The 26436-nt window shown below is 41.9% G+C and overlaps 1 protein-coding gene across 1 annotated transcript; it reads right to left on the bottom strand.

Annotated features, from left to right (window-relative positions):
* Nucleotides 1-299: 299 nt before the first annotated feature.
* Nucleotides 300-26047, bottom strand: LOC119262555 (L-asparaginase 1-like). The gene is made up of 12 exons (XM_037535305.1): nucleotides 26028-26047; nucleotides 25365-25463; nucleotides 24757-24895; nucleotides 15814-15952; nucleotides 15571-15696; nucleotides 13514-13609; nucleotides 13066-13192; nucleotides 12755-12876; nucleotides 10353-10532; nucleotides 828-926; nucleotides 554-604; nucleotides 300-464 (listed from the first exon to the last, which is right to left on the bottom strand). The coding sequence occupies exons 2-12, from the start codon at nucleotides 25432-25434 to the stop codon at nucleotides 414-416; spliced, it is 1200 nt and encodes a 399-aa protein (XP_037391202.1). The 5' UTR covers nucleotides 25435-25463; nucleotides 26028-26047; the 3' UTR covers nucleotides 300-413.
* Between the last annotated feature and the right edge of the window lie 389 nt (nucleotides 26048-26436).

Raw genomic sequence — 26436 nt, 5'->3', positions numbered from 1 at the left:
GTCTTGCCACTCTGCATAGCTTGAATGGCTGAAATAATTTCCTACTTGGTTATAGGTAAATTTCAGAAGAAGCATTTCTTCTGCATGATGAGTGGATAGCAAATTAAATTCTGATTGCAGGGCTGTTCTTTTCTTAAGAGTGTCTAGATCAGGGGAAAGGTCACAGAGTGTATCCAACTGCTGAATGCCATTAGTCAACTTTAGTAGTTTTTCTTTCTGCTGCTTATTGTAAAATGAGACAAAAGAAATAATTCTAGTTTAAGTCAAATCAAAACACCATGAGGCAGTGAATGGAGGCAATGAATCAGTTTATTTGATTAGAACATTAGAGAACAATTAGACTTTGATGATTGGTTTAGACTGTTTACTTTTCTTGATCTTTTTTCTTGTTTTAATGACCAATCATGTTGATTTTATTCCGGTGTCTGTTCTCTCTCTCCCTTTTGTCCAGGTTCCACATTCGGCTGAAAAAAGTGGAGAGAAAGGTCTTAAGTAAGAACTGGAATATAATCCAGAATCGATTCCAGTAACAAAGAAAATCTCTCTAACTCACCGGGCAGTAGGAAGGGGCACATGATTCCCCATACAAACTGTGCTTCAGTATCTGAAACACATTAAAATGCACAAAAAGATTCATTTATAAAGCCACCTTTACATTTTCCTTCTATCTTTTAGCTTTTTTTGTTCTAGATCTTATGTTGGCTGTGAGTTTCAGCTTCTTCAGCCATCAGTAACTCCTCTGAACAAACACTGCTTTAATGAAAACTTTAATATACAGGCGGTGATAGAGCAGCACTAAACTCATTCCAGTAGAAGCTCAGACACACCTTGCGTTTTGTCTCTGGGTTAAAGTCTGAGTTCAGCACCCAGATCATCTTGGTCATTGCTGCCTCAGGAGTGATGTCATATCCAGGAATAACATGTGCCTTCATCAAAATCGGGGACACAAAGAAACAAGGCCACAGTGGTCAGTGAACACAGTGAATACATCATGCTTACAGGCAGGACTACAGATATTAATAACTGGCTTATTGCTTTTATAAAACAAAAAATATGATAAAATTTAGTGTATGGTATTATTTTTGCTGTATAATGAACATTTGATAACGCTGCACTGTTTTATGCAGAACCTTTGCTTTATAAGTACATTCTGGTCACCAAATCACCACCGCGAGTCTAATTCAGCACCAATCCAGCGTCGCCCCTCCCCTCACTCTGGGCTGAATCTCAAACGGCTCCCTGGTAGGCTCCCTGCTAGGAGTTTAAATACTGCATCCTGCAGCCAAACAGAGCAAAACACAGCTAAGGAACAGTGATTTGGGATTCAGAGGCGAAGGCGTGGGGAAGGGGAGTGGGGGGTATTGGAGGGCCTGGAGAAGGCGATTCGCCTGGCATCCCAGTCTAGGTCCAGCCTCAGTCCGCAGAGTGTCATAACCTTGATCGGTCCCAGGCAGAGTCAACAATCAGCCGGAGAAATGCAGGAAGGGATAAAAGAGCGTCTCACTGCAGTGTCCTTTCCAGAGGAACTGTTGATACGGGGAGCCGAAAGCAGATTAAGACCGGGATTGTTTGGGCTTGGGGTGAGTAGTCGTATTTTTACACGACTACTTACCTAGTCCATTTTGATCTCCCAATCAATCCATTTTCCTTTGCAAAGCCGCTAGCTTCTCCACGATGTTATCCATGTTGCGGTTTATGGTCACACTGAGTGCAGACAGCTCTGCCCACCACGTCAATCATGTCAGGCAGCTTTAAGGGGCCTTGGACCGCTGTCCTCATTCCTCGAATCTCACGATAAACCAGGGCAATGCTAATCCAATCAGCAAAACACCTGTACTCGTGGTTCCAAATAGGTAGATGTCCTTAATATCCTCCATGGAAAGAGGCACAGGCACACGACTTGCCATCTCTCCCACATGTCCATCGTGTAGCCAGCTGCAAATGTTCCGGCAGGACAGGCTGGTTCCCCCGAACCCAGACTTCTTGTCGAGAAGATGGTGTCAATTACGTTGAGAGACCATTTGATCAAATCCATTTTCCTTAGTTTGAAGAACAGCGAGAGAGTCTCTCAAGTAAAGACAGTAGACTATACACAACCGTAGAAGCGAAGCAGGAGAGATAAGGGAGAGGAGAGGGAGAAAGTGCGACTGCCTTCGTTGAGAGCCAGAGAAGAAAGAGCTTTATTGAGATGTATTTCTGCAGTTTTACAGTAAATCAGAATATAAGTGCTTTAACTCAAGCCTGTGATGTTAATGATGGAGCTGTTTAATGTGTTTGCTATCTTTTAGCCTGTTAGCTTGCTGACCAGCCTGGTTCTAGTTAAGAACATAAGCCTCCAGCCCCTCAATTTTAAAAGAACCGGGTTCTTACTTCATTGATATACTCAGTAGACAGTATGAACAGCATGAGAATCAAAGATTATTAAGTTCAGGTCAGTTGTATTGAGGTGGTCATAAGAGTGGTATCTTGGCTTAGTATACTTTACCACAGCTTTGACTGTGGCTTAGCCAATCAGATTTTAGGACCAGGACTATCCATTTCATCTTTTTCTTCATTCGGCTGCTCCCTTTTGGGGTCGCCACAGCGGATCATCTGCCTCCATCTTGCCCTATCCACTGCCTCCTCTACTTTTACACCAAACATCTCCATGTCCACCTTCACTACATCCATAAACCTTCTGAGGTCAACCTCTTCTCCTTCTCCATCTCCAACATTCTTTGACCAATATATCCACTATTCCTCCTCAACACATGTCCAAACCATCTCAACCTGGCCTCTCTGGCTTTATCTCCAAACTGCTCTACCTTCACTGTCCCTCTCATCTGCTCATTTCTAATCTTGTCCATCCTTGTCACTCCCAACGAAAATCTCAGCATCTCCATCTCCGCCACCTCCAGCTCAGCCTTCTGTCTTTTAGACAGAGCCACAGTCTCCAAACCATACATCATAGCAGGATGCATTACTGTCTTGTAAACCTTCCCTTTCATTCTTGCTGCTATCCTTCTGTCACACATCAGCCCTGACACCCGTCTCCACCCACTCCATCCTGCCTGCACCCTCTTCTTCACCTCTTTTCTACACTGTCCATTGCTCTGGATGGTTGACCCAAGATATTTGAAGTCATCCACCTTTACGACCTCTACTCCTTGCATCTTCACCTTTCCACCTGCCTCCCTCTCATTCACACACATGTATTCCGTCTTGTCTCTACTGACCTTCATTCCTCTCCTCCACCTCCCCAGATTCTCTTCCACCTGCTCTCTACTCTCACCACAGATTACAATGTCATCTGCAAACATCATGGTCCATGGAGCCTCCTGCCTGACCTCATCTGTCAACCTTTCCTTCACCATTGCAAACAAGAGGGGGCTCAAAGCTGATCCCTGATGTAACCCTACCTTCACCTTGAAACCATTTGTCACTCCAACTGCACACCTTACCACTGTCTCACTATCCTCATACATGTCCTGCACCACCCTACCATACTTTTCAGCTACACCTGACTTCCTCATACAGTACCACAGTTCTTCTCTTGGCACCCTATCATATGCCTTCTCTAGATCCACAAAGACACAATGGAGCTCCTTCTGACCTTCTCTGTACTTCTCTACCAACATTCTCAATACAAAAATTGCATCTGTGGTACTCTTTCTGGGCATGAAACCAAACTGCTGCTCACTGATCTGAACCTCTCGCCTTAGCCTTGCTTCAACAACTCTTTCCCATACCTTCATGGTGTGGCTCATCAACTTTATACCTCTGTAGTTACTGCAGCTCTGCACATCACCCTTGTTCTTAAAAATGGGGACCAATACACTGCTTCTCCACTCATCAGGCATCCTCTCACTCTCCAGGATTTTGGTAAACAACCTGGTTAAAAGGTCCACTGCCTTCTCTCCTAAACATCTCCATACCTCCACAGGTATGTCATCTGGACCAACTGCCTTTCCATTCTTCATCCTTTTTAAAACTGCCCTCACTTCCACCTTACTAATTCTCTGCACTTCCTGATCTAGTATCTCTCCCCCCATTGTCCTCCTCTCTCTCTCGTTTTCCTCATTCATTAGTTCTTCAAAGTACTCCTTCCATCTACTCAACACTCTCTGTTCACTCACTAGTACATTTCCCTCTCTATCCTTTATCAGCCTAACCTGCTATACATCCTTTCCAACTCTGTCTCTCTGTTTAGCCAAACAATACAAGTCCTTTACTCCTTTACTGTCCAGCCTCTCATACAGCTCATCATAGGCCTGAGCCTTTGCCTTTTGCACCATTCTTTTCGCTATGCAACTAGCCTCACAGTACTCCTGCCTACTTCCTTCATCTCTCTAGTTATCCCACTTTTTCTTAGCTGCCTTCTTCTGAATACTCTCCTTGACTTCCTCATTCCACCACCAACTTTCCTTGTCTTCTTTCCTCTGACCAGACGAAACACCCAACACATTCTTGCCAGTTTCTCTCACCACCTTAGCTGTTGTTTCCCAGTCCTCAGGTAGCTCCTCACTGCCCCCAAGGGCCTGTTGCACTTTTTCCCTGAACTGCCTGCAACCATCCTCCTCCTTCAGCTTCCACCATCTAATCTTTGGGTCTGTCTTCACTCTCTTCCTCTTCTTTGTTTCTAATCTCATTCTACAGACAACCACCCTATGCTGCCTTGCTACACTTTCCCCTGGTACCACTTTACAATCTCCAATCTCCTTTAGGTGGCATCTCCTGCTAAGGATATAATCCACCTGTGTGCACCTCCCTCCACTCTTGTATGTCACCCTGTGTTCTTCACTCTTCTGAAAATACGTGTTCACCACAGCCATTTCCATTCTCTTTGCAAAATCTACAACCATCTGACCTTCCACATTTCTGTCTTTCACACCATACATACCCAGCACCTCTTCATCCCCTCTGTTCCCTTCACCAACATGTCCATTGAAGTCTGCACCAATCACTAATCTCTCCTCTCTAGGGACACCATCTACCACTTCATACATCTTACTCCAAAATTCCTCTTTCTCCTCTAACTGACAACCAACCTGTGGTGCATATGAACTGACCACATTCAAAATTACACAATCAACCTCCAACTTCAGGCTCATGATCCCGTCTGACACTCTCTTTACATCCAGAACACTTTTCCCGAGCTGTTCCTTTGGGATTATCCCTACTCCATTTCTCTTCCTCTCTACACCATGAACAGTTTGAATCCACCTCCAATGTTCCTGGCCTTGCTTCCTTTACATCTGGTCTCCTGGACACACAGAATATCTACCTTCCTTCTCTCCATCATGTCTGCAAGCTCTCTGCCTTTACTAGTCATTGTCCCTATGTTCAGAGTCCCTACTCTAACCTCCACACTCCTGCCTTTCCTTCTCTCTTTTTTCCTTCTAACCCGCCTTCATCCTCTCCTCTTTGATGGTCTTTGACCTACAGTAGTCCAATTTCCGTCGGCACCCTGCTGGTCAACAGCACCGTAGGCGGTCGTTGTTAATCTGGGCCTTGACCGATCCGGTGTGGCACTCATATTTGTGATCCTCATGATAGTTTTGACACAAGTTTTACACCGGATGCCCTTCCTCATGCAAACATCACCATTTATCCAGGCTTGGGACCGGCACCAGAAGTGTTGTGTTGTGATTAATTTTTTAAGGAGTTTATTTTCTGGATCAGAGCGATTTTTCTATGAGAAATGTAAATTAATTTCCCTTGTTAAGCAGTTTTTGTTATATTTGTCTCAAAACCTAATAATAAACATCAATAATGAATCATTGGTATGAAACGTGCACTGACTTAGTTCATATTTATGCATCAGTTCCACACGAATAACATATATTTTTATGTATTGCACAGGTTACATCAACCCATTTTCCTTTCAGTTCACTCACTTTTGGCACGAACATTGGTTACATCGGTTCCACATGTGTATACACTATACTGCCAAAAGTATTTAGTCATCTGGCTTCACAAACATATGAACTTGAGTGACATCCCATTCTTAATCCATAGTATTTAATATGATGTCGGCCTACCCTTTGCAGCTATAACAGCTTCAACTCTTCTGGGAAGGCTTTCCACAAGGGTTAGGAATGTGTTTATGGAAATTTTTGACCGTTCTTCCAGAAGCACATTTGTGAGGTCAGCCACTGATGTTGGACGAGAAGGCCTGGCTAACAGTCTCCACTCCAATTCATCCCAAAGGTGTTCTATTGGTTGAGGGTAGGACTCTGTGCAGGCCAGTCAAGTTCTTCCACACCAAACTGGCTCATTCATGTCTTTATGGACCTGCTTTGTGCACTGGTGTGCAGTCATGTTGGAATAGGAAGGGGTCGTCCCCAAACTGTTCCCAAAAAAGTTGGGAGCATGAAATTGTCCAAATTCTCTTTGTGCTGAAGAATTAAGAGTTCCTTTCACTGGAACTAAGGGGCCGAGCCCAACTTCTGGAAAACAACCCCACATCATAATCCCCCCTCCACCAAACTTTACACTCGGCACAATGCAGTCAGACAAGTACCGTCTCCTGGCAACCACCAAACCCAGAATCATCCATCAGATTGGCAGATGGAGAAGTGTGATTGGTCACTGCAGAGAACACATCTCCACTGCTCTAGAGTCCATTACACCACTGCATTCCACGCTTTGCACTGCCCTTGGTGATGTAAGGCTTAGATGCAGCTGCTCGGCCATGGAAACCCATTCCATGAAGCTCTCTACGCTGTTCTTGAGCTGATCTGAAGGCCACATGAAGTTTGGAGGTCTGTAGAGATTGACTCTGCAGAAAGTTATTTATTTGTTGTGGGTCATGAGTAATATTACCGACCGAGTCTTTAATAGAGTGAATAGCTGTTTTTTCTTTATTCAGTTTTAACTGATTGGCCAGGAATTTTCCTGATTTATTTCCATGTTCAAAGTTTTCCAGACGCAACCTCTGCAACATAAATTGTGTCTTCTTATCAAGTATTTCATTTAATTCCAATTTAAGTTTCCTCAGGCTGTTAATTATATTTTCTTGTGGTGATGCAGCATAGGCATTTTCTAAAGATTTAATTTTCTGTTCCAATTCTAATATAAGTGTTTTTTCTTTATTTTTCTTATGTGCGCAGTAAGAAATTATTTTACCCCGCATTACTGCCTTTCCTGCTTCCCATAGAACACATGGCGATATTTCCGGCAGATTATTTTGTTCTAAGTATATATAGTTTAAAATAATTAATGAAATCTTGTTCTTTAAGTAATGATGTATTAAATCTCCAGTTCCTAGTTGGTGGTGTAACTCGTTTCTGTGTCAGAGACACAGATACAGGTGCGTGATCACTAATAGTGATAGGATGTATCTGAGTGTCTGTGATTTCTGTCATCATGGAGCTACTGACTAAAAAGTAATCCAGGCGGGAGTGGGAGTGATGTACTTGTGAGAAAAAACTATAATCTCTCAGAGTGGGGTGATGTGAGCGCCAAGCATCGCAAAGACCAAAATCCTTCATGTATTGTTTAAGAATGTCTGCAGACTGCCAGTTTCTTTGACTCACTGCTGTACTAAGCCTGTCAATCTCTGCATTAAGTACCAGGTTGAAGTCCCCTCCTATTACAAGTGTGGTATCAGAGTGATCAGCAAGTGAGGTGAAGAAGGTATGAAAGAAGGAGGGATCATCAACATTTGGTCCATATATACTGGCAATACATAAATCTATATTCTGAATAGATAGATTAAGTATTATAAATCTGCCTTCGGGGTCTGATATCGTGTTTCTAATAGAGGTTTATCCTTTTGTTAATTAATATAGCTACACCTCTTTGTTTAGAGTTGTAACAGGCTGAGTACATATGAGGAAACTGTGAAGAGGAGAGTGTGTGTGCAGATGTTCTGGACACATGTGTCTCCTGTAGGAACACAATGTCAGCCTGTAAGTCGTTTAATCGGTTAAGAATTTTCACCTTCTTCTCCCTTGAACCAACTCCACGCACATTCCATGAAACAAACCTCAGTGTGCTCATATTGAAATTAATCGAGAAAGTGTTGCGTGCTCACTGAAGATGTGTGTGTGTGTGGATGTGTATGTGAGTGTACACTGCATGTTGTGTGTCCTGTATAGCATTGTGTGTGTTGTGTAGCAAACATGTTGGATGCAGAAAGAAAAGAAAAGGAAAGGGTGCTCCAAAGTGACAAATATAGCAAAAGAATGAGGGGAAGAAAAAAAAAAAAAAAAAAGAAAGAAAAAAAATAAAAATAAAATAAAAATAAAATAATAATAATAATAATTACTTAACATAAAGTCCACTATGCTGTCTAAACCGGCATTAATTGTTATATATAGACATGTAAAAAAAGAAAAAAAACAAAACAAAGAAGATAGAGAAAAAAGGCGTTTGTATACACAGGTCACCTGATCAGTATAGCCATGGCGTGGTTTCCTGGTCGCGATAGAGCTGTCCGTTTATATAGAGTTTGTCCACCGCAATGACAGCTCGTGAACCTTCTTGAATATGTTTTTTCCGGAGAGGGAACAGGATTTTGCGTCGCTCCAGGATCTCTTTAGGAAACTGATCGTTGACGCTGAAGTCCGTTCCTCTCAGCTCCCGTCCGCGGCTCTTCACCAGCTCTTTCTGCTTGAAACGTTCGAATTTGGCTATGATTGGTCTGGGTCTGTGTGCCCCGGGTCGCTTAGCTCCTATACGGTGAACACGATCGAAATTGATGGTTTTAACGGTGTCCTCCGGGAGCTTCAGGTAGGATTGCAAGAACTCTTTCACTGTCGTTTCCGGGTTTTCCTCCGATTTCTCCGGTAGACCCGAAAACACGAGGTTGTCCCTCATGCTGCGGGCCTGGAGCTCGGTGACGGTTTCCCTGATTTTTTTATTCTCCTCCGAGAGCCGGGTCATTCCCTTGGTGAGGGAATTCACCGACTCTCTGAGAGCGGCGTTCTCCACAGCGAGTGCTTCCACCTGCTGTTGGCTGAACTCTACCGACTCCCGGAGAGCCTGAAACTCCTTGTGAAGAATTTCCAAAATGGAGAGGCGAGCGTCGAAACTGGACAGCTTCTTATCGATGGACTCCAAAATGTCCGCCACTTCGCTGGACTGAGAAGAAGCCCCTGGTGAATCTTCTGGGCGACTCCTCTTGGTGGATGGAGCTCCTTTGTTGCTGGACGGAGTGTTGGTTGGTTTTCCCATTACGACTCGGTCGAAACACTCGTCGATGTAAGCTTGCAGACTGTCCAGATCTTCTTCACCGTCCTCCAGTGTACTTCCGGTAGTGAGTAGTTTATTAATATAAATTTTATAGCTTTGTTTTATAACTATGTTGGCTAAGAAAACTAATCCATGTGGTTTATAGATTACTGACTTGCTGCCTTGCTCAATATTGCCGAGGTTCGCGTTGAAGTCTGCGTTACTACAGCATAGCGTCTTCCTGTCTCTTCCTCTTCCTGTCTCCTGTCTCCTGTCGACTCTGCAGAAAGTTGGTGACCTCTGCGCACTATGCCCCTCAGCATCCGCTGACCGCTCTGTCATTTTACGTCTCCTACCACTTCGCGGCTGAGTTGCTGTCGTTCACAATCACTTCCACTTTGTTATAATACCACTGACAGTTGACTGTGGAATATTTAGTAGTGAGGAAATTTCACAACTGGACTTGTTGCACAGGTGGCGTCTGATCACGGTACCACGCTGGAATTCACTGAGCTTCTGAGAGCGACCCATTCTTTCACTAATGTCTGTAGAAGCAGTCTGCAGGCCTAGGGGCTTGGCTTTATACACCTGTGGCCATGGAAGTGATTGAAATACCTGAATTCAATTATTTGGATGGGGGGAGTGAATACTTTTGGAAATATGTTTTTGCTTTATACAATGCATCGCTTTTACATCAATTCCTCATTGGTTCCTATATATATATATATACATATATATATATATATATATATATATATATATATATATATATATATGTGTGTGTGTGTGTGTGTGTGTGTGTGTGTGTGTGTGTGTGTGTGTGTGTAGTTCCACATGAAAAAATGCAAACATTTAAATTAATTAAAATCAGTGCATTTTTGATGTGGTACAGGTGTAATAATGCCATAATACCCTGGAGATGGTTCTGTAGTGTGAGATACTGGTGCTGCTGTCCTGATCTACTCAGCCTTCAGCCTTGAGTTGATGACCAGCTCACCAGTGCCAGTACCTCACTGTAGAGCACTAACTCCTGTGAAGTACTGCGTAATTGAAGAACCTGTGGCATTTAAGTTTGTGAAGAGAGCAACACACTGAAAGATGGAAGGAGGGACTGAAGCTCAAACAACAGCAGAAACTAAAAAGGTTTCTGATGGTAAAACCCTTCCCTTGCTGTGGGGGACTGTGTTGAGTGGTACCTCAAATGTAGCGTAGATGGGTAAGACGGTGCCTCGATACACCTGAGTACAGTTCAACATCAGAACACCTCTCTTATCAGCTTCAGTCAGACATTCCTTTAGCCAGGCAACATCTGGAACGTTCCCACTTCCGTACGTCTCCAGGATGACACCATCAGCTCCGACCAGAATGCCACGGACCTGGACAGCAGGCAAAAAACACAATAAATGCACATTTGGTAAATACAGATTTAGTGTATCTGAACTGCTGAAAAACATTTAACTTCAATATTCAATTATTCTTTTTATCATTTTACCACTTTAACACCACTATTATTGTCTTTGTGTCTGCAGTGACACTGATGTGGTGGTGTGTTAGCGTGTGTTGTGCTGGTCCGAGTGGATCAGACACAGCAGTGCTGCTGGAGTTTTTAAACACCTCAGTGTCACTGCTGGACTGAGAACAGTCCACTAACCAAAAATATCCAACCAAAAATTGTCCACTTGCTGTCTAATAAAGTGGACAGCGAGTGGACAAAAGTGCACCTATATTGGGGGGATTGATTCTTAGATGCATGACAATGTGGATGTGGATGATTCTGAATTGTCAAAATGTCAAAAATTCATTTCCGTGGTGGCAAACGTCATTAAAAACTAGTGCAGGGGTCGCAACCCAAATGTTAACAAGAGTTATTTCGACCTTTCAGCAAAAATCAAACCACCTTTGGAGACACAACATTTTGAGTCCATTTTACCATCTTGGCTGTAAACTTGTCTCAGTATGTGCTGATATTCTAGTATAGGCTAAAAATATATAAACAAAAACACAAACTCACTCTGCTCTGCTTTCAGCTGAAGCTGAGCGGTGCTTTTTTCGCATCTCCAGCAGGAAACCTTTCCTCAAAAGTAGATCAGTTTCTTGTAAAATGTCTCTCAGCATTTTACTTTTTAGGAAGTTGCTTCTTGTTCGCCAGCTTCAAATTTTCTTGTTCCAACTTAAACGGTGCCTGAGGGGCCAGAATGTAACTACTGCGCCATTTAAGGTGGAACAGGAAAATTTGAAAAGAAAAAAAAAAAACTAAAGCTGGTGAATGAGAAACCAACTTCAGCCTTGTGACTTTTTGGTGGTGGAGTTTCTCATTGCAGATTAAATATATAAAGAAACCAGTTGGAGTGACTATAAACACTAATAAGTCCATTCATCTCCAAATTATTGATGTTCGTCCTAAATCTCTCTCTTTGCCGTTTCGTAGCTGCTAGCTAGATGAGACTGTGTTGACCAGCAGTCTGCGCTGATCTTCAGGGTTAAAGGGTGAATCAGCAGATCTACATTAACTCCAGCATTTAAGAGCATTTACTGTTAAAATGCAGAGCTTTATTTTACTGTAAAGGAGGATTATTTTATTATTACCTACTAATCTAATTCAGCTGTGGAGTCGTGACAGGGCAGGAAGAAAGCCGCAGCGATTTCAGAGTTTCTGCCCAACTCAGAAAGAATGAAAGAATGAAACGAATTACAAACTCTATCACAACTTTTATTGCCAAGGATTTGCATCTGTTCTCAGTCTTTGAGAGCAGCGACCTGTCTCAAAGATATTTTACTGACATAGCAACACCGTCCCTGCCCCCACAATGAGACCAGAACTGAAGTTGTGAAATCACTGAAGAAAACTGGTAGAATAGCTGTAACATCTGCGTGGACATCCATTACCACTCGATCTTATTTCACTGTAACAGCGCATTTTCTCACAGATGAGCAGCAGCAGTGCCCCCTGTGCTCCAAACAAGAGCAGTGAATGAGAGTCTTCCAGTTCACTCACCACATCACTTCATTTGTTTTGTTAATAAAAGATATTGGAAGTAAATTCATTATGGATCATTACAAATATTTTACTTTAAAAGTACCAAGTCCTCACACAGTGAGATAATAGAAATCCTGTATAGAAAAAAAGATGCACCGATAATTGACTGATAATCGCATCACAGCCTCTGAATCGTGAGGTGCCTAGAGATTCCCACCCCTAATATATAGAGCAAGTGGAGCTGATAAAACGACCAATGAGTGTAGAAATAAGGAGGTACTCATAATTATGGCTGGTCAGTGTATATTTACTCTTTAATCCCTTGTTTTTTTGTACAGTGCTTGACTAAATTGTCAGTGAAGTCTCCTTCAGTTCCCCCCGAGATTAAATAAAGGATGACAGATTGATTGAAGTTATTATGGTAATGTTAATACACTCATTGTTAGTGGACTTCACCACTGGTACTATCTCAGGACTGACCATGGCAAATACCACCGTTATACTTGGGTTCTGTAGATTAAGCTGCCAGCTTTATTTTACAAAGATAATTGAACAGATTTCAGTAAAGGGGTAGAAGGCTATTCATTTTCTAAGGCTGTGTCTGAATTATATTCAACTTACATAATTTTCTGTGATTCCAGGGAAAAATCTCAGGATCCTGACTTGTGGTGTTTCTGTCCGTGTGAATGCTTTGCTCTTTAAGGAGGGAGGGAATATGGGCTCCACCATCTTATGTTTATATACTGAAGAAGTAAAGAGATTAATTAGTTTTCCACCTGTGTACATACAGCACTGCACCATAATACATTCATATAAACATATATTTAGTTTTTACTGATGAGAGTCTTAATCCGTACATGATGAAATGTCTCAAGACTCATCATTAAAGTGTAACTGAGGTCTGGAAAGCAGTAAAGCTGCTTGTCATTTACGTTTGATGGTAGTTTCCAGGCTGGCGATCGGGAACACATCAGGACTGTCAAACACACTGAAGGAATCACAGTCAAACTTCACCACTCGGTTGCCCTGGTACAGTTTGTTCAGATCATAAAGCATCACCTGGAAGTAGACAGAGGAGATCAAAACTGTGGATACTGTGTAGATTCGAATGTGCTGCTTCACAATGATGGTGTGTACTTAAATTACACCTTCAGTTTCTGTTGTTGCATCAAACATTGATATTTACTATGTGCTTTTGTCCCTCAGAAAAAAAACATGGCTAAACGTTGACTTTGAAGAAATGACAGAACTAACAATAAAAAATAAAGAGAAATATTATGCTGGAGCAGTTATTAAAGGATCTTTATGTATAGACGCATAATAATATGAATGCATAGTTCAAACAGAATGTAATATAAAACAAACAGTTTTTCAGCCGACCTGATGCAGCATCTCTCTGTCACAAAAGTACCCAGCCATGAGCATCGAACCAACAAAGTTATCCAGACCGTCAGTTCGAGGATGGAAGATGGGCATCTACAAATGCAGGGGAAGAGGAGGTGGAATCACAATTCTATATCAGTTATTTCTGGCTCATAACTCCCTAAAACAAGAGGAACGTGCAGATAAAGGTAAAGATATTTTGTCATGAATCAAATTTGATCAATCGTTTTTGTCGTGGTTGTTGTGTGTACTTTCTTATTTGTTCCTGACTATGTACAACCCCATTTCCAAAAAAGTTGGGACACTGTGCAGAATGTAAATAAAAGTAGGATGTAATAAAATGCAAATCATGTAAAGCATATTCTTAGAGGAAAATGCTACAAAGATGACATATCAGATGATTAAACTGAGAAATGTTTTTTTTTAATTTAGTGACAACAACATGTTCCAAAAAAGTTGGGACAGGTCCTGTTTACCGCTGTGTTTCATCACCTCTTCTTTAACAACACTCTGTGAGTGTTTGGGAACTGAGGAGACGCTGCTGTAGCTCTGAAAGTGAAACGTTTTCTGTTCTTGTTTGATACAGGATTTCAGCTGCTCATCAGTTTCAGGGCCTCATTTGTCATATTTTTCATTTCATAATGTATCAAATGTTCACAGTGGTGACTGGTCTGGACTGCAGGCAGGTCAGGTTAGCATCTGGACTCTTTTAATATGGAGCAATGCTGCTGTAATACATGCAGAATGTGGTTTGACATTGTCTTGCTGAAATAATCAAGGCCTTCCCTGAAAAAGACATCGTCTGGACGGCAGCATATTTTGCTAAAACATGTAAATATCAATCTATTTTAAATAAGCTCAGGCCCAGAGAAGGTGGCAGCATTTCTGGGTCCTGTTTATATTTGGTTTCTTCTTTGTGTTTTAGAGTTTAACAGCATTTGTGGATGCAGTGATGAACTGTTTTCACAGACAGTGGTTTTCAGAAGTGTTTCTGAGCCCATGCAGTGATTTCCTCTACAGAATCATGTCTGTTTTTAATGCAGTGCTGCCTGAGGGCCCAAAGTTATTTGTTCCTGACTATGTTACAACCCCATTTCCAAAAAAGTTGGGACACTGTGCAGAATGTAAATAAAAATAGGATGTAATAAAATGCAAATCATGTAAAGCATATTCTTAGAGGAAAATGCTACAAAGATGACATATCAGATGATTAAACTGAGAAATGTTATTGTTTTTTTTTTTTTAAATATGCCTAATTTGAATTTGGTGCCAACAACATGTTCCAAAAAAGTTGGGACGGGGTCCTGTTTACCACTGTGTTTCATCACTTTTTCTTTAACAACACTCAATTTTAACGATATTATGTACCGTAGACGATGAAAAGCAGAAGTTCTTTCCTGTTTTACTTTGAGAAACGTTCTTCTTGAATTGTTGCTCTATTTGATGGTGCAGTCTTTCACAGAGTGGTGAACCCTCCTCACCTTCACTTCTGAAAGACTCCGCCTCTCTTAGATGCTCTTTATACCCAATGTTACTGACCTGCTGCCAATCAACCACCAGGTGTTTTTTTTAGCATTCACAACTTTACCAGCCTTGTGCTGCTCCGTCCCAACTTTTTTGGAATGTGTTGTTGGCATCAAATTCAAAATGGGCTTAAAACAATAAAATTTCTCAGTGTCAATATTTGATTTGTTGTCTTTGTACTATTTTCAATTAAATATAGGGTTTAACTGATTTGCACATCATTGCATTTTGTTTTTGTTTACATTTTGCACAGCGTCCCAACTTTTTCAGAAATGGGGTTGTAATATTATAGCAGTAATTTCTGGCTTGTAGCTCCCTAAAACAAGTGGAATGTTCAGATTGTAAACTTTCAATCCCTGCCAGATCAGTGTAGAAGAGATATTTTGTCATGAATCAAATCTGATGAAACGTTGTTGTTGTGGTTGCGTGTACTTCCCTTATTTTTGCCCAACTATGCAGTTATTTGCATGATAAAAAGTGTAAAATGATTTAAATGACAAATCAATTGGTAAATGTGCAGGAAATGTGACCTGAGCTCCAGTCACGATCACAGGCTTGTAGATTTTCCCCAAAATAAAGGACAGAGCAGAGGAGGTGTAGGCCATCGTGTCTGTTCCATGGATAATAACAAACCCATCGTACACGCACATGTGTTCCTATAAATGGCAGTGATAAAAAAGAGAGAAAGAAAAGGAGTAAAAGAGAAAAAATTATAAGTGACAACATGAGTAAAGTTCATTCAGAACAGCAGACGATAATTTCTTGTATTTTACCTTAATTCTTTCAGCCATGTCACTCCAGTCTTTAGGGGTCACATTTGAGGAGTCAATCGGCGTTGGTAGGCTGTCCATTCTGTAGAGAACTTTATACTTTTGACTTTTGGCTTTAGGATCGTCTTCAGCCAACTGGTGACTAAGAAAAACAAGGGAACATGGTGATCTTAAATGAAAGTACACTACAGTACCTGGTATTTTTTTTTCCACTTCCGGCGGCGCGGCGAGTTGCTGCAACAGCCACTTCGGTGCTTTTTTGCTATTTTTGTTTACTGTCTGTCGTGTATCCCGACCAAAACTAGATATCATGACTGTTTTAAGCAGCACCATCATCTACCAACGCCAGAGCCTGCTACAGCTGAGAAATCAGCCACACTCTCTGCTTCCAAGCAAACTGTGGAAGAGCTGCGTAGCTAGGCCTGCTACGGTCCCCAGCGGTGCGTGAGCCTGCTGGCTGAAAGTGATGCGCGAGCCGGTGTGCATGCTAGGCTAATGGCAAACCCCACACGACCAACCGTTCCATCGCTCCTTCTCTCCAACATTTGTTCCTTAGAGAATAAACTGGACTACCTCTGGATTCAGCAGGCTACCCAGCGTGAGTTCAGAGAGTCCTGTGTTTTTGTTTTTACGGAGACGTGGAGGACGAGCTCCACTCCAGACTCAGCCATTCAGCTTAACGGCCTGTTGTGCTTCCGTGCGGACAGAGACGCTGAGCTGTGCAGTGAGACTTGAGGTGGAGGCCTGTGTGTTTACATCAACACTCCTTCTTCTTCTTCTTCTTCTTCTTCTTCTTCTTTCGGCTGCTCCCTTTTGTGGTCGCCACAGCGGATCATCTACCTCCATCTTGCCCTATCCATTACCTCCTCTACTTTCACACCAACCATCTCCATGTCCACCTTCACTACATCCATAAACCTTCTCTGAGGTCTACCTCTTCTCCTTCTACTCGGCAGCTCCATCTCCAACATTCTTTGCCCAATATATCCACTATTCCTCCTCAACACATGTTCAAACCATCTCAACAGACCGCTCATCAGACATGCCAAACCAGACCAGAAGCAAGTGAGATCCTGGCTGCCAGGAGCTATCTTTGCTCTTCAGGACTGTTTTGAGCACACTGACTGGGAAATGTTCAGAGTAGCAGCAACTACTGGTGACTCCATCAACCTGGAGGAGTACACAGAATGAGTGACTGGCTACATCAGCAAGTGCATTGTTAATGATGATGATGTTGATGATGTTACTGTCTCCAAACCTGGCACAAATTACCCCAACCAGAAACCATGGATGACTGCAGAGGTGCACATGCTGCTGAGAACCCGCAACAAGGCTTTCAAGACAAGGGACAAAGCAAGCCTCAAGGTTTCAAGAGCCAAGCTCTCCTGGGCCATCAAAGAGGCTAAGCGTGCCTGCTCAAAGAAAATCCATGATCATTTTCAAAACACTGCTAACACATGGCGCATGTGGCAGGGCATCCAGGTCATCACCAACTATAAGTATAATAAGTATATAAGATGCCTCCCTTCTAGACATGCTTAACAACTTCTGTGCTCAGTTTGAGGCACAGAACAGCACGACGGTGGGGAAAACCACACCTCCTCCAAGTGAACAGGTACTGTGTTTGTCCACTGCTGATGTACGGTGCGATCTCCAGTGTCCTGCCGCAATGACTACTGTCCCGTTACACTCACTCCCATCATCATGAAGTGCTTCATAAGGCTTGTTATAAGGCACATTAAAGACCAGCTTCCTCCTTCACTGGACCCACTGCAATTTGCATATCGCCCCAACCGCTCAATAGACAATGCCCCCCACTGAACATTACTGGCTCTGCTGTGGAAATCGTCAGGAGCATCAAGTTCCTCATGTCCACATCACAGAGAACCTGACCTGGTCCCTCAACACCAACTCCATAGCCACTTGCCACTGACTGCGTGACTCACAGATCACAGCATGTTAATATCTCTGCACCTTATTCCACGACCTCATGTCCAGAATAAGTGCTGTGTCGGTGCTGCACTGTCCTGTCTGTTTACTGTGTCTAATGTCTGTTTAATTTATCGTATTTATTGATTCTAGTTTAATTTTTTGTTTGCACACGATGTCTACACGTTCGCACTTTATACTGTTTGTTCCTTGTTGCTCCGTGATGTTCCTGGAGGAACGTAATTTCTCTCCACTGTGTACTTGTACATAGATGGAATGACAATAAAAGCCTCTTGACTTGACTTGATTTAACAGGTAAGTATGTAGTACCTGTATGTAATTTTCTGGTACATACTTTAAAATTACAAGTATACACCAGGTGTGTTTGAACGATGATCATAACCATACACAGTGTTCACAACCATAGTGTTCATAACCATACGCAGTGTTCACAACCATAGTGTTCATAACCATACGCAGTGTTCACAACCATAATATAAATAACCATACACAGGGGCGTTGCCTGGGTATGTAAAGATCCGGGTGTGACGACCCCCTGTGCTCCCTTCAGGTACTAGTTTGCCAGTGCACGGGCGGAGCTAGGCCTGATTAGTCTAATTAGATCATTTAGGGCACCTGGGAAGAGGTATAGCTTAAAAGGTGGTGGATCTGTCCCTCTAGAGAGGCACCTTCTTTCTTTGTGTAGGCACGGTTTATTTTCTTTTTTTAGGCTCTTTGATTTATCCGTCTCCCCCCCCCCCCCCCCCCCCTCCTCGCTCTCTTCTTTACTTTTGCCTCTACATATATCATCTACTGACACAAACATACATCCACTCATTCACGACTAACACTGCATTCATACCCTAGACATTTTTGGATTGGTTCATAGTTTTAAATTAAATTAATAAAAGTATTCTTTGGTTTAAACTTAACCTTTCGTGTTGTGTTCCTCTTCTTATGTTGCGGGGTGTGGACGAGCCCATGCCGTAACATAATTGGGGGCTCGTCCGGGATCTCTAAACAGGTGGTGAAATGGGACCATAGACTCACGTGCATCCAGGTGAGCTTAATTCTGTTGGCTGTGCAGCTAAGGTTAGTCTCTGGTCAGGATTCAGGCAGAGTGCTTCAGCTGGGGTTTCCCTTCTATTGGAGCACTGTTTGTTTTTTTACTTTCTTATTTTAGTTTGTTGTTTTGAGGGGTAATCCTGGTCCGGAGTTTTGTACTCCTGTCTGGGGCACGCTTCGTGCAGTTACTGCAACGAGTTCAGCGTTAACCAGCCGCCCCGAGGCCAGCAAGCCCTGGAAGACTAGCTAGGCTAGCTGTTCAGGACACCGGAGAACTGCGGGGAACTTTCAATGGCTGCCAACCAAGGCTTCGACTGGATGTACGTGACGTATTTGGGATCCACCTTTGAGTAGGTGAGTGGAGTGTTTTGTGTAGTTGGTGATGTTTAGCGTTCGCTGTAGTAGCAGCTTTCCGCTTCATTTGTTAATAACGCATTGACTTTTTTTTTTCCTCAATTCGCGCGTTTGGTTATTTTGCATAGCTAAACTTTAGTGTTTTCGGTTACACAAGCGAACGTTTAGGCTATTTAAACTCTGTATTTTGTTGTAGAGGCAATTTTTGGTTGCAACTGTGCGTTAAGCCTTTGTAACTTGGCCTGTAGTAAACTGTAGTGAATGAATGCTTGAATTTGAAGTGTTCATAGCAGGCCTAGGTTTGTATTCGGGGAGGGGAGTAGTGTCACCAGCTGTTTTGTGTATTAGGGTTGTAGCCTAGTGCTGGTGTTTGATTGCATATTGTATGCTGGGGTGAATCATTATAGCCTTTGTTTTGTGCCTATATACATTTATTTATTTGGTTAGTTTTTTTGGTGTGCCTCAGTAGTCTTGGTTTATTGAGTAGTCACACTAGTAGCTTTTATGTGGAGTGGGCGCCTATTAGGGGGATAGGTAGCTTAGCGCTTAGCTACAGCGTGTATTTTTAGTGTGGGTTGTGTTAGCTGGACTTTTGTTGAGCGTGTTATCTTCATTGTTGAATTATGGCAACTCCTGAAGAGTTTTTTGCTAGTCCTTCTGAGGAGTGTTTGTCACGTTTAACTAAAGATCAGCTTTGGAAGGTGGCTGAGCATTTTGAGTTATTAATTACAGCTCAGGAGGGAAAACTAAAGGAAACTCTCTTTCTGGCCATTAAAAACTATCTGGTCCAGACAGGTGTGTTAAAAGAAACTGTAGCTTCTTCTGAGGTGGTGGCTGCAATTCAGCAGCAGACCTCAAAAAGCCGTTTTGAACTGGAGAAATGGAAGACAGAGAAGGAAGTTAGAGAGCTGAAGGTAAAAGAACTTGAGATTGAGAGGGACTTAGAGCTTCGAAAACTTGAACAGCAGTTAGAGCTCAAACGCTTAGAGCGTGAACAGGAGCGTGAACGTGTCGAGTTCGAACGTGAACGTGAACGTCGAGAACATGAGTTGGCCATTAAAAAGCTTGAGCTTGAAGTCGCAATAAAGCGAGCTGAGTCTCCTCTCAATGCATCACCTCCCGTAGTGCCCATAGCTTCTCCTGTCTTTGATGTCAGTAAAAACATCCGCCTCGTTCCACCTTTTTCAGAAAAAGATATAGATCAATATTTTGCGCACTTTGAGAGAGTGGCAACCACGTTAGACTGGCCAAAGGAAATGTGGCCTCTTATGTTACAGTGTGTGATCAGTGGCAAGGCTCAGGAGGTTTTCTCTGCTCTGAGTAGTGACCAGGGTAAGCAATACGATGTAGTTAAAGCGACAATATTACATGCATATGAACTGGTGCCTGAGGCTTATCGCCAGAGGTTCAGGAACCTTAGGAAACCTGATCTGCAGACTTTTGTCGAGTTCGCTAGAGAGAAACAGTGCCTGTTCGACAGGTGGTGTACAGCACAGAAAGTAGTGTCCAGGGAGGAGTTAAAGCAGCTTGTTCTACTGGAGGACTTTATGAACTGTTTCCCTGAGTCTGTTGCTGTTTATCTAAATGAGCAGGAGGTAAAAGATTTAGACGAGGCTGCTGTTCTGGCAGATAAATATGTGTTAACTCACAAACGTGTACCTGAAGGACAGGGTTACCTATCTTGGTAAGGTGGTTGGGGGTGGACAAGTTCGGCCTGTAGAAGCGAAGGTTGAGGCCGTTTGTAACTTTCCCGTGCCAGGAACCCGCCGGGAGCTCCGGAGGTTCCTGGGAATGGCTGGCTACTACAGGGCGTTCTGTAAAAATTTTGCTTCTGTTACTGCGCCCCTAACTAATCTTCTCAGTCCTAAGGTCCAGTTCCAGTGGTCTAGTAGCTGTCAGGAAGCATTTGATAATGCAAAGCTCCTCTTAGCTACCTCTCCTGTGTTGCAAGCACCAGACTTTGACAAGCCCTTCTGTCTCGCTGTGGATGCCAGTGAGTGTGGTGCTGGTGCTGTTTTGTTACAGTGTGATTTGAATAGTGTAGAGCATCCAGTATGCTACTATTCTAAAAAATTTAACCGTCACCAGCAGGCCTACTCTACTGTCGAACGAGAGGCACTTACATTAATTCTTGCCATTCAACATTTTGAAGTTTATTTGGGGTCTTCTTCAACTCCAATAACTGTATATACTGATCACAACCCGTTGGTCTTTATTGACCGAATGAGGAACCAGAATCAACGCATAATGCGTTGGAGTTTAATTCTTCAACACTATCCGCTCAAGATTCAGCATATCAGAGGCAAGGATAACATCGTCGCTGATGCCTTGTCTAGAGCTTTTGTCTTTTTTTTGTCTTAATTTTATTTCTGTTTTGCACCCGTCATTCTTTCTCCTAGGCGCCAGGCTGGAGGAAGATGTGGTGTGTTTGATGGGACCACAAGTGAATTGTTTTTTTCTCTTTGAGGTTTTTTTTTAACAAACCTCTTTGTAGTGTGGGAGGTGTGACGACACCCTGTGCTCCCTTCAGGTACTAGTTTGCCAGTGCACGGGCGGAGCTAGGCCTGATTAGTCTAATTAGATCATTGAGGGCATTTTTGGATTGGTTCATAGTTTTAAATTAAATTAATAAAAGTATTCTTTGGTTTAAACTTAACCTTTCGTGTTGTGTTCCTCTTCTTATGTTGCGGGTTGTGGACGAGCCCATGCCGTAACACGGGGCTCTGCCCAATTAATTATATATTTATATATAATTAATAATATTATAATATAATTATAATATATATATATATATATATATATATATATATTTTTTTTTTTTTTTTTTTTTTTACCCTGATATATAATGTTTAACACTATAATATGGAGTTATATTTTTTTATTCAACAGATTTAAAATTTAACAAAGGGTGCACAAATTCTGCAGAATGACTGTTGGTGACCTAAAGATAGTGAGCTTTTACTAAAGGATCTAACTAATTCCGAAGCTGACTAGTGACAAGCTGCATTTTATTAAGCACACAGTGGGTTTGATCTGTGTGTTTTGATTCGGAGACGTGTGTTTTTAACCAGCTATCAGAGCTCCACAAACAATGTCATCACAGTTTACATAGTTAACTACCGTTACCTTTCTCCTTGAAAAAACGCCGTATATCCATTTTCTTTCACCGTCAGCTTCCTGCAACCTGCTGCCAAAAATGGCTAGAGCACATGTGCGCTCCCCCACGGGGGTGGGGGTGGGCTCTCCTCCGCGCCCGCAAAACCAGTAAGCTGATTGGCTGTTTCTCCTGAAAGGCGGAACTTTATCCTTGAAGCGGCACTATGATTGGCGTTAAGAGATTTCCTATTCTCACAGCAGCATTGGCCTCCTCATTAATAGTACAGCTGAGCGAAAAGGTTCGGGGCTACTGGATAATCATTCGGGGCTGAAGCCCCGGAAGCCCACCCCAGGCGACGCCCCTGACCATACACAGTGCTCACAACCATAGTGTTCATAACCATACACAGTGCTCACAACCATACATAATGTTTACAACCTCACACAGTGTTCACAACCATAGTATTAATAACCATATGAAGTGTTTATAACCATAACTGTACAATGTTTATAACCATGCACAGTGCTTATAACCATAGTGTTAATATCCATACACTGAGTTCACAACCATGCATAGTGTTTACAACCTCACACAGTGTTCACAACCATAGTGTTAATAACCATACAAAGTGTTTATAACCATACATAGAGTTTATAACCATGCAATGTTAATAACCATACATAATGTTTAGAACTATGCATAGTTATGATAAAGCCATAGACAGCGTTCATAACCATACACAGTGTTATGGATCAGTAGGTTAACAAACAAGGGTAAAACGTAAATAGTGTCTATACTGTAGTGTAAAACATGGAGGAAAACAACTCACAGGGTTAAATTACTGTACTAATTATTACTGTACTAAATAATTATTGTACTAATATAAGCCAACCAGTGAAACAAGACCTGTCAATACAGAGAAAACCTGCATAACATATACAAACATAACAAATGATTATGCTACTAAATCCAAAAAACAGACAGCAGAGTTCAGCAATTACTCAAACTCAGAGTTCAGCACAGAGTCTAACGAGCGGGGATTACATCACATGCAGCAACGAGCTGCTGAAAACCCAGAAGATGTGGACTGGAGTTCTGGATTGAACTGTATCGGCCTGTGCTCAGTATTATTCAGTAATTCATCAATAACAGCTGATCCAGTGCAGTCCAACACTCCACTCCTTCTTTTAGGTCTCCCTGTGTCTCATTGCTGTGAGGATGTCTGGCAGATGCATGACTGGCCTGCTAGCTTGTGCAGCTGGACTCATGAGGCCAGAAACCTCCGTTACGCAACTGCACGAACGTCCAGCTACGCAGACACTGTTTTGCATGTCACTGCATTCTAAACATGTCACAACACAATTCACAACAACACAAGCACAAGCTGCATTCTGAGCATTACAGTAAGGGGAACTATAACGACAGCCAAGCCTGACCAGACTGACCCGTACCATCAGACTGCGGTCATCATCGGCCATCAGTATACAATCAGTTAGTCACGCTGTTAACATGTTGTAGTGTCGGTGCAGAAGAAGAACTAGACGTTACGAGTTCAGGCAAATGCTCTTTTACTTTAATAGGCACTTCAACAAAGAGTAGAGAACTGCCCTGCCCAGCACTACCCCGACATGAACACAGGGAGGGGGCAAAACAGGAGGACAAGACACACCAGGAGGGCAGATTAGATTAGGTTTCTACATTTAAAAACAACCGTTGATTATTCATCTGTCACTAAATGAATCAGACCATTTATTAATGCATATGTCACTATTATATGTTTTAACACAATATTACATACTGACTAAACGGATGTTCCTTAGGGCCTGTCATTAAAGGGTTACTAAAGGTGGATATGTAGAAAAGGACCTTATCCTCATTGTTAAGTATGGTAGAGGATCTTTGATGTTTTGGGTAATAGTTCATCATATTACAACACAAATATTCCACAGTATTATGAAATAATTACGCTTAAAATGAGTGAGAAATTCCAGGGTAGCTGTTACTGTAAACACAGTGAAATTACAGCTAATCCACAAATTGCTTTAGGGTTATTATAGAACCACACAGTCCTTATATTTGCATTTTTATAGTTTTGTATTTATTTATTCATTTATTCATTGCATGATTTGAAAACTCTAATTACCCTCTGCATCATGTTAAAGTTTCAGGGTGAACGGACCAACAGAAACGGTGCAAAACTTTGGAGATAAAAGGTTCATTTCACTGCCAGTGACATTTGAATGAATTATATGGGAGTCATTTCTGAAGCTGTGCTGTTTCTGTTATACAGTCACATTTCACAGTAGTTTAAAGCTGTAGATTAAACTTTGGTTATCATGTCGCAGCACAAGAACCCTGGAGGAGGATCTGAAGAGGAGCCGGAGTGCTCTCACACTGCTCACTCTAATTTGTTTTCTCAGGGTAAATGTATTTCAACAGAAGATGGAATTTTTCAGAATGTTTTTGAGATAAAGAACCATGAAAAATGAGTTTTAACTCACTATAGCGTGATGAGGCCGTCCGGGGTGACGATGCGGTTCCAGACATCCTCGTCTGATTCTCCTGGTTTCCTCTCGTAAAGGATGGTGTGGCGAATGATGAAGTCTTTGATGACATCCAGCGTCTGTGGAGCGAGCTTCCCTTCATATGGAAATAGTGATATTTAAACATGAACTGAACGGTTTTGGACAAAATACACAATTGAAGTGAAATATATAGCGTGACTCGAGGAAAAGTAGAAATTCTCTGTACAGAAGCGCAGTGTCTGCTTTAAAATGTGCTCGAATATCAGAAGTACTGAGTGAATCTGGCTGTTACAGCTGGACTGTTTTAAAAGATCTTTATAGAGTTTGTATGATTGGTTTGTTTGGATTTGAGATATCGTGTATATTTCAGTGTAATGAGAAACACACATTTGTACAGAAAGTGTTGGAGTAAAAATGTAGATATTTTACTGTGAAACGCAAATATTTCACTAAAGTACAGATCCTTGAGCAAAAGTACTGAAGTATGGCGTTTATTCTTGCCGCCACTGGAATTCACGCACATTCCTGCAAACGCTCAGACAAAGACTTGAACACATTCCAGATTAAATAAATGACCAACTTACCTTTGTCATCTTTCTTCATTCCGAAAGTTCCTCCAGTGTAGAGAACATACACCTTTCTCTCCACAGCCATGGTCCAGAAATGGGAAAGTAGCTCTACAGCTAATACAAAAATCAAATCAAAGCACGTTTATTGTCCCGTCACATTTCCACAGGTGTGAAGGCGAGTGGAAATCTAAAGTGTGTCGCCTCCTTGTGTGTGTGTGTGTGTGTGTGTGTGTGTGTGTGTGTGTGTGTGTGTGTGAGATATATATGAAATATGATATGCACAAATTTCCATATATGTGAGTCTGAGGTACATAAATGACAGTTTTTCAAATGTTATACGATAAAATAACAGAAAGGCTGAAAAGGTTACAGTAAAAATGATTTTTAAAATATGATCCAGTTGTGAATAAGAGTGAGATTAAGGCCACGGTAGTTCAGTGTTTTATTCATTTATTTTCTATTAAATCTAGAAGTAAGAATCTTTTTCAGGCACCTTTCTGTCTTTCATCACGGCTTCATTTTACCTTTTAGAAGAAACTTTCATTTTAAAATTTCCATTTTCTATTCTGATTTCTTGCTTATGAAAATAATAAAAGAATAAATGAAGTAAACTGTTATCTTACATAACTGCACAGTACAGAAATATTAAATATGCACAAGAAAAATAAATGTCAATACCTGGTACCTGCCTTCTTGGTGACACGTAGAGCTAAGTGGTGTTAATGGACTGGGTTGGGATTTAAATACCAGTCTGTAGCTCCACCTATTTAAAAAAGTCAGAAGGTGACCAATGAGCTGTACACAAGGGGGCGTCAGTGATCTCATCAGCATGAAGACTAATTACAGGATGGAGGACGACAGCAACGTGGAAAAAGCTGCATTTTGTCACATGAAGGATGAAGCAGGTGTGATGTCACTCACGGAGACTCTGTAGGAGTCAAAGGGGAATTCCACCATTTGTTAGTTTTTCCTGAATTCCACATAATTCAATTGCTGAAATGTAAATAAAACCACAGTCTCACACGTCTTTACAGTGGTGGTGATGGGAACCAGGCGTTGCCATGACTACAACACAGATATACAGACA

The sequence above is a fragment of the Pygocentrus nattereri genome, chromosome 27 (assembly GCF_015220715.1).
Source record: "Pygocentrus nattereri isolate fPygNat1 chromosome 27, fPygNat1.pri, whole genome shotgun sequence".
NCBI lineage: Eukaryota > Metazoa > Chordata > Actinopteri > Characiformes > Serrasalmidae > Pygocentrus > Pygocentrus nattereri.
The sequence above is the reverse complement of the archived record's forward strand: the minus strand, read 5'-3'. Positions and strand labels throughout refer to the sequence as shown.

Coding starts and splice junctions, on each gene's coding strand:
- LOC119262555 (XM_037535305.1), bottom strand. CDS start 25,434: ATGGCTGTGGAGAGAAAGGTGTATGTTCTCTACACTGGAGGAACTTTC. Junction 13,610..15,570: donor TGATCGTGACTGGAGCTCAG/GTCACATTTCCT, acceptor CTGCATTTGTAG/ATGCCCATCTTCCATCCTCG. Junction 13,193..13,513: donor ACAGAGAGATGCTGCATCAG/GTCGGCTGAAAA, acceptor GTCTACTTCCAG/GTGATGCTTTATGATCTGAA.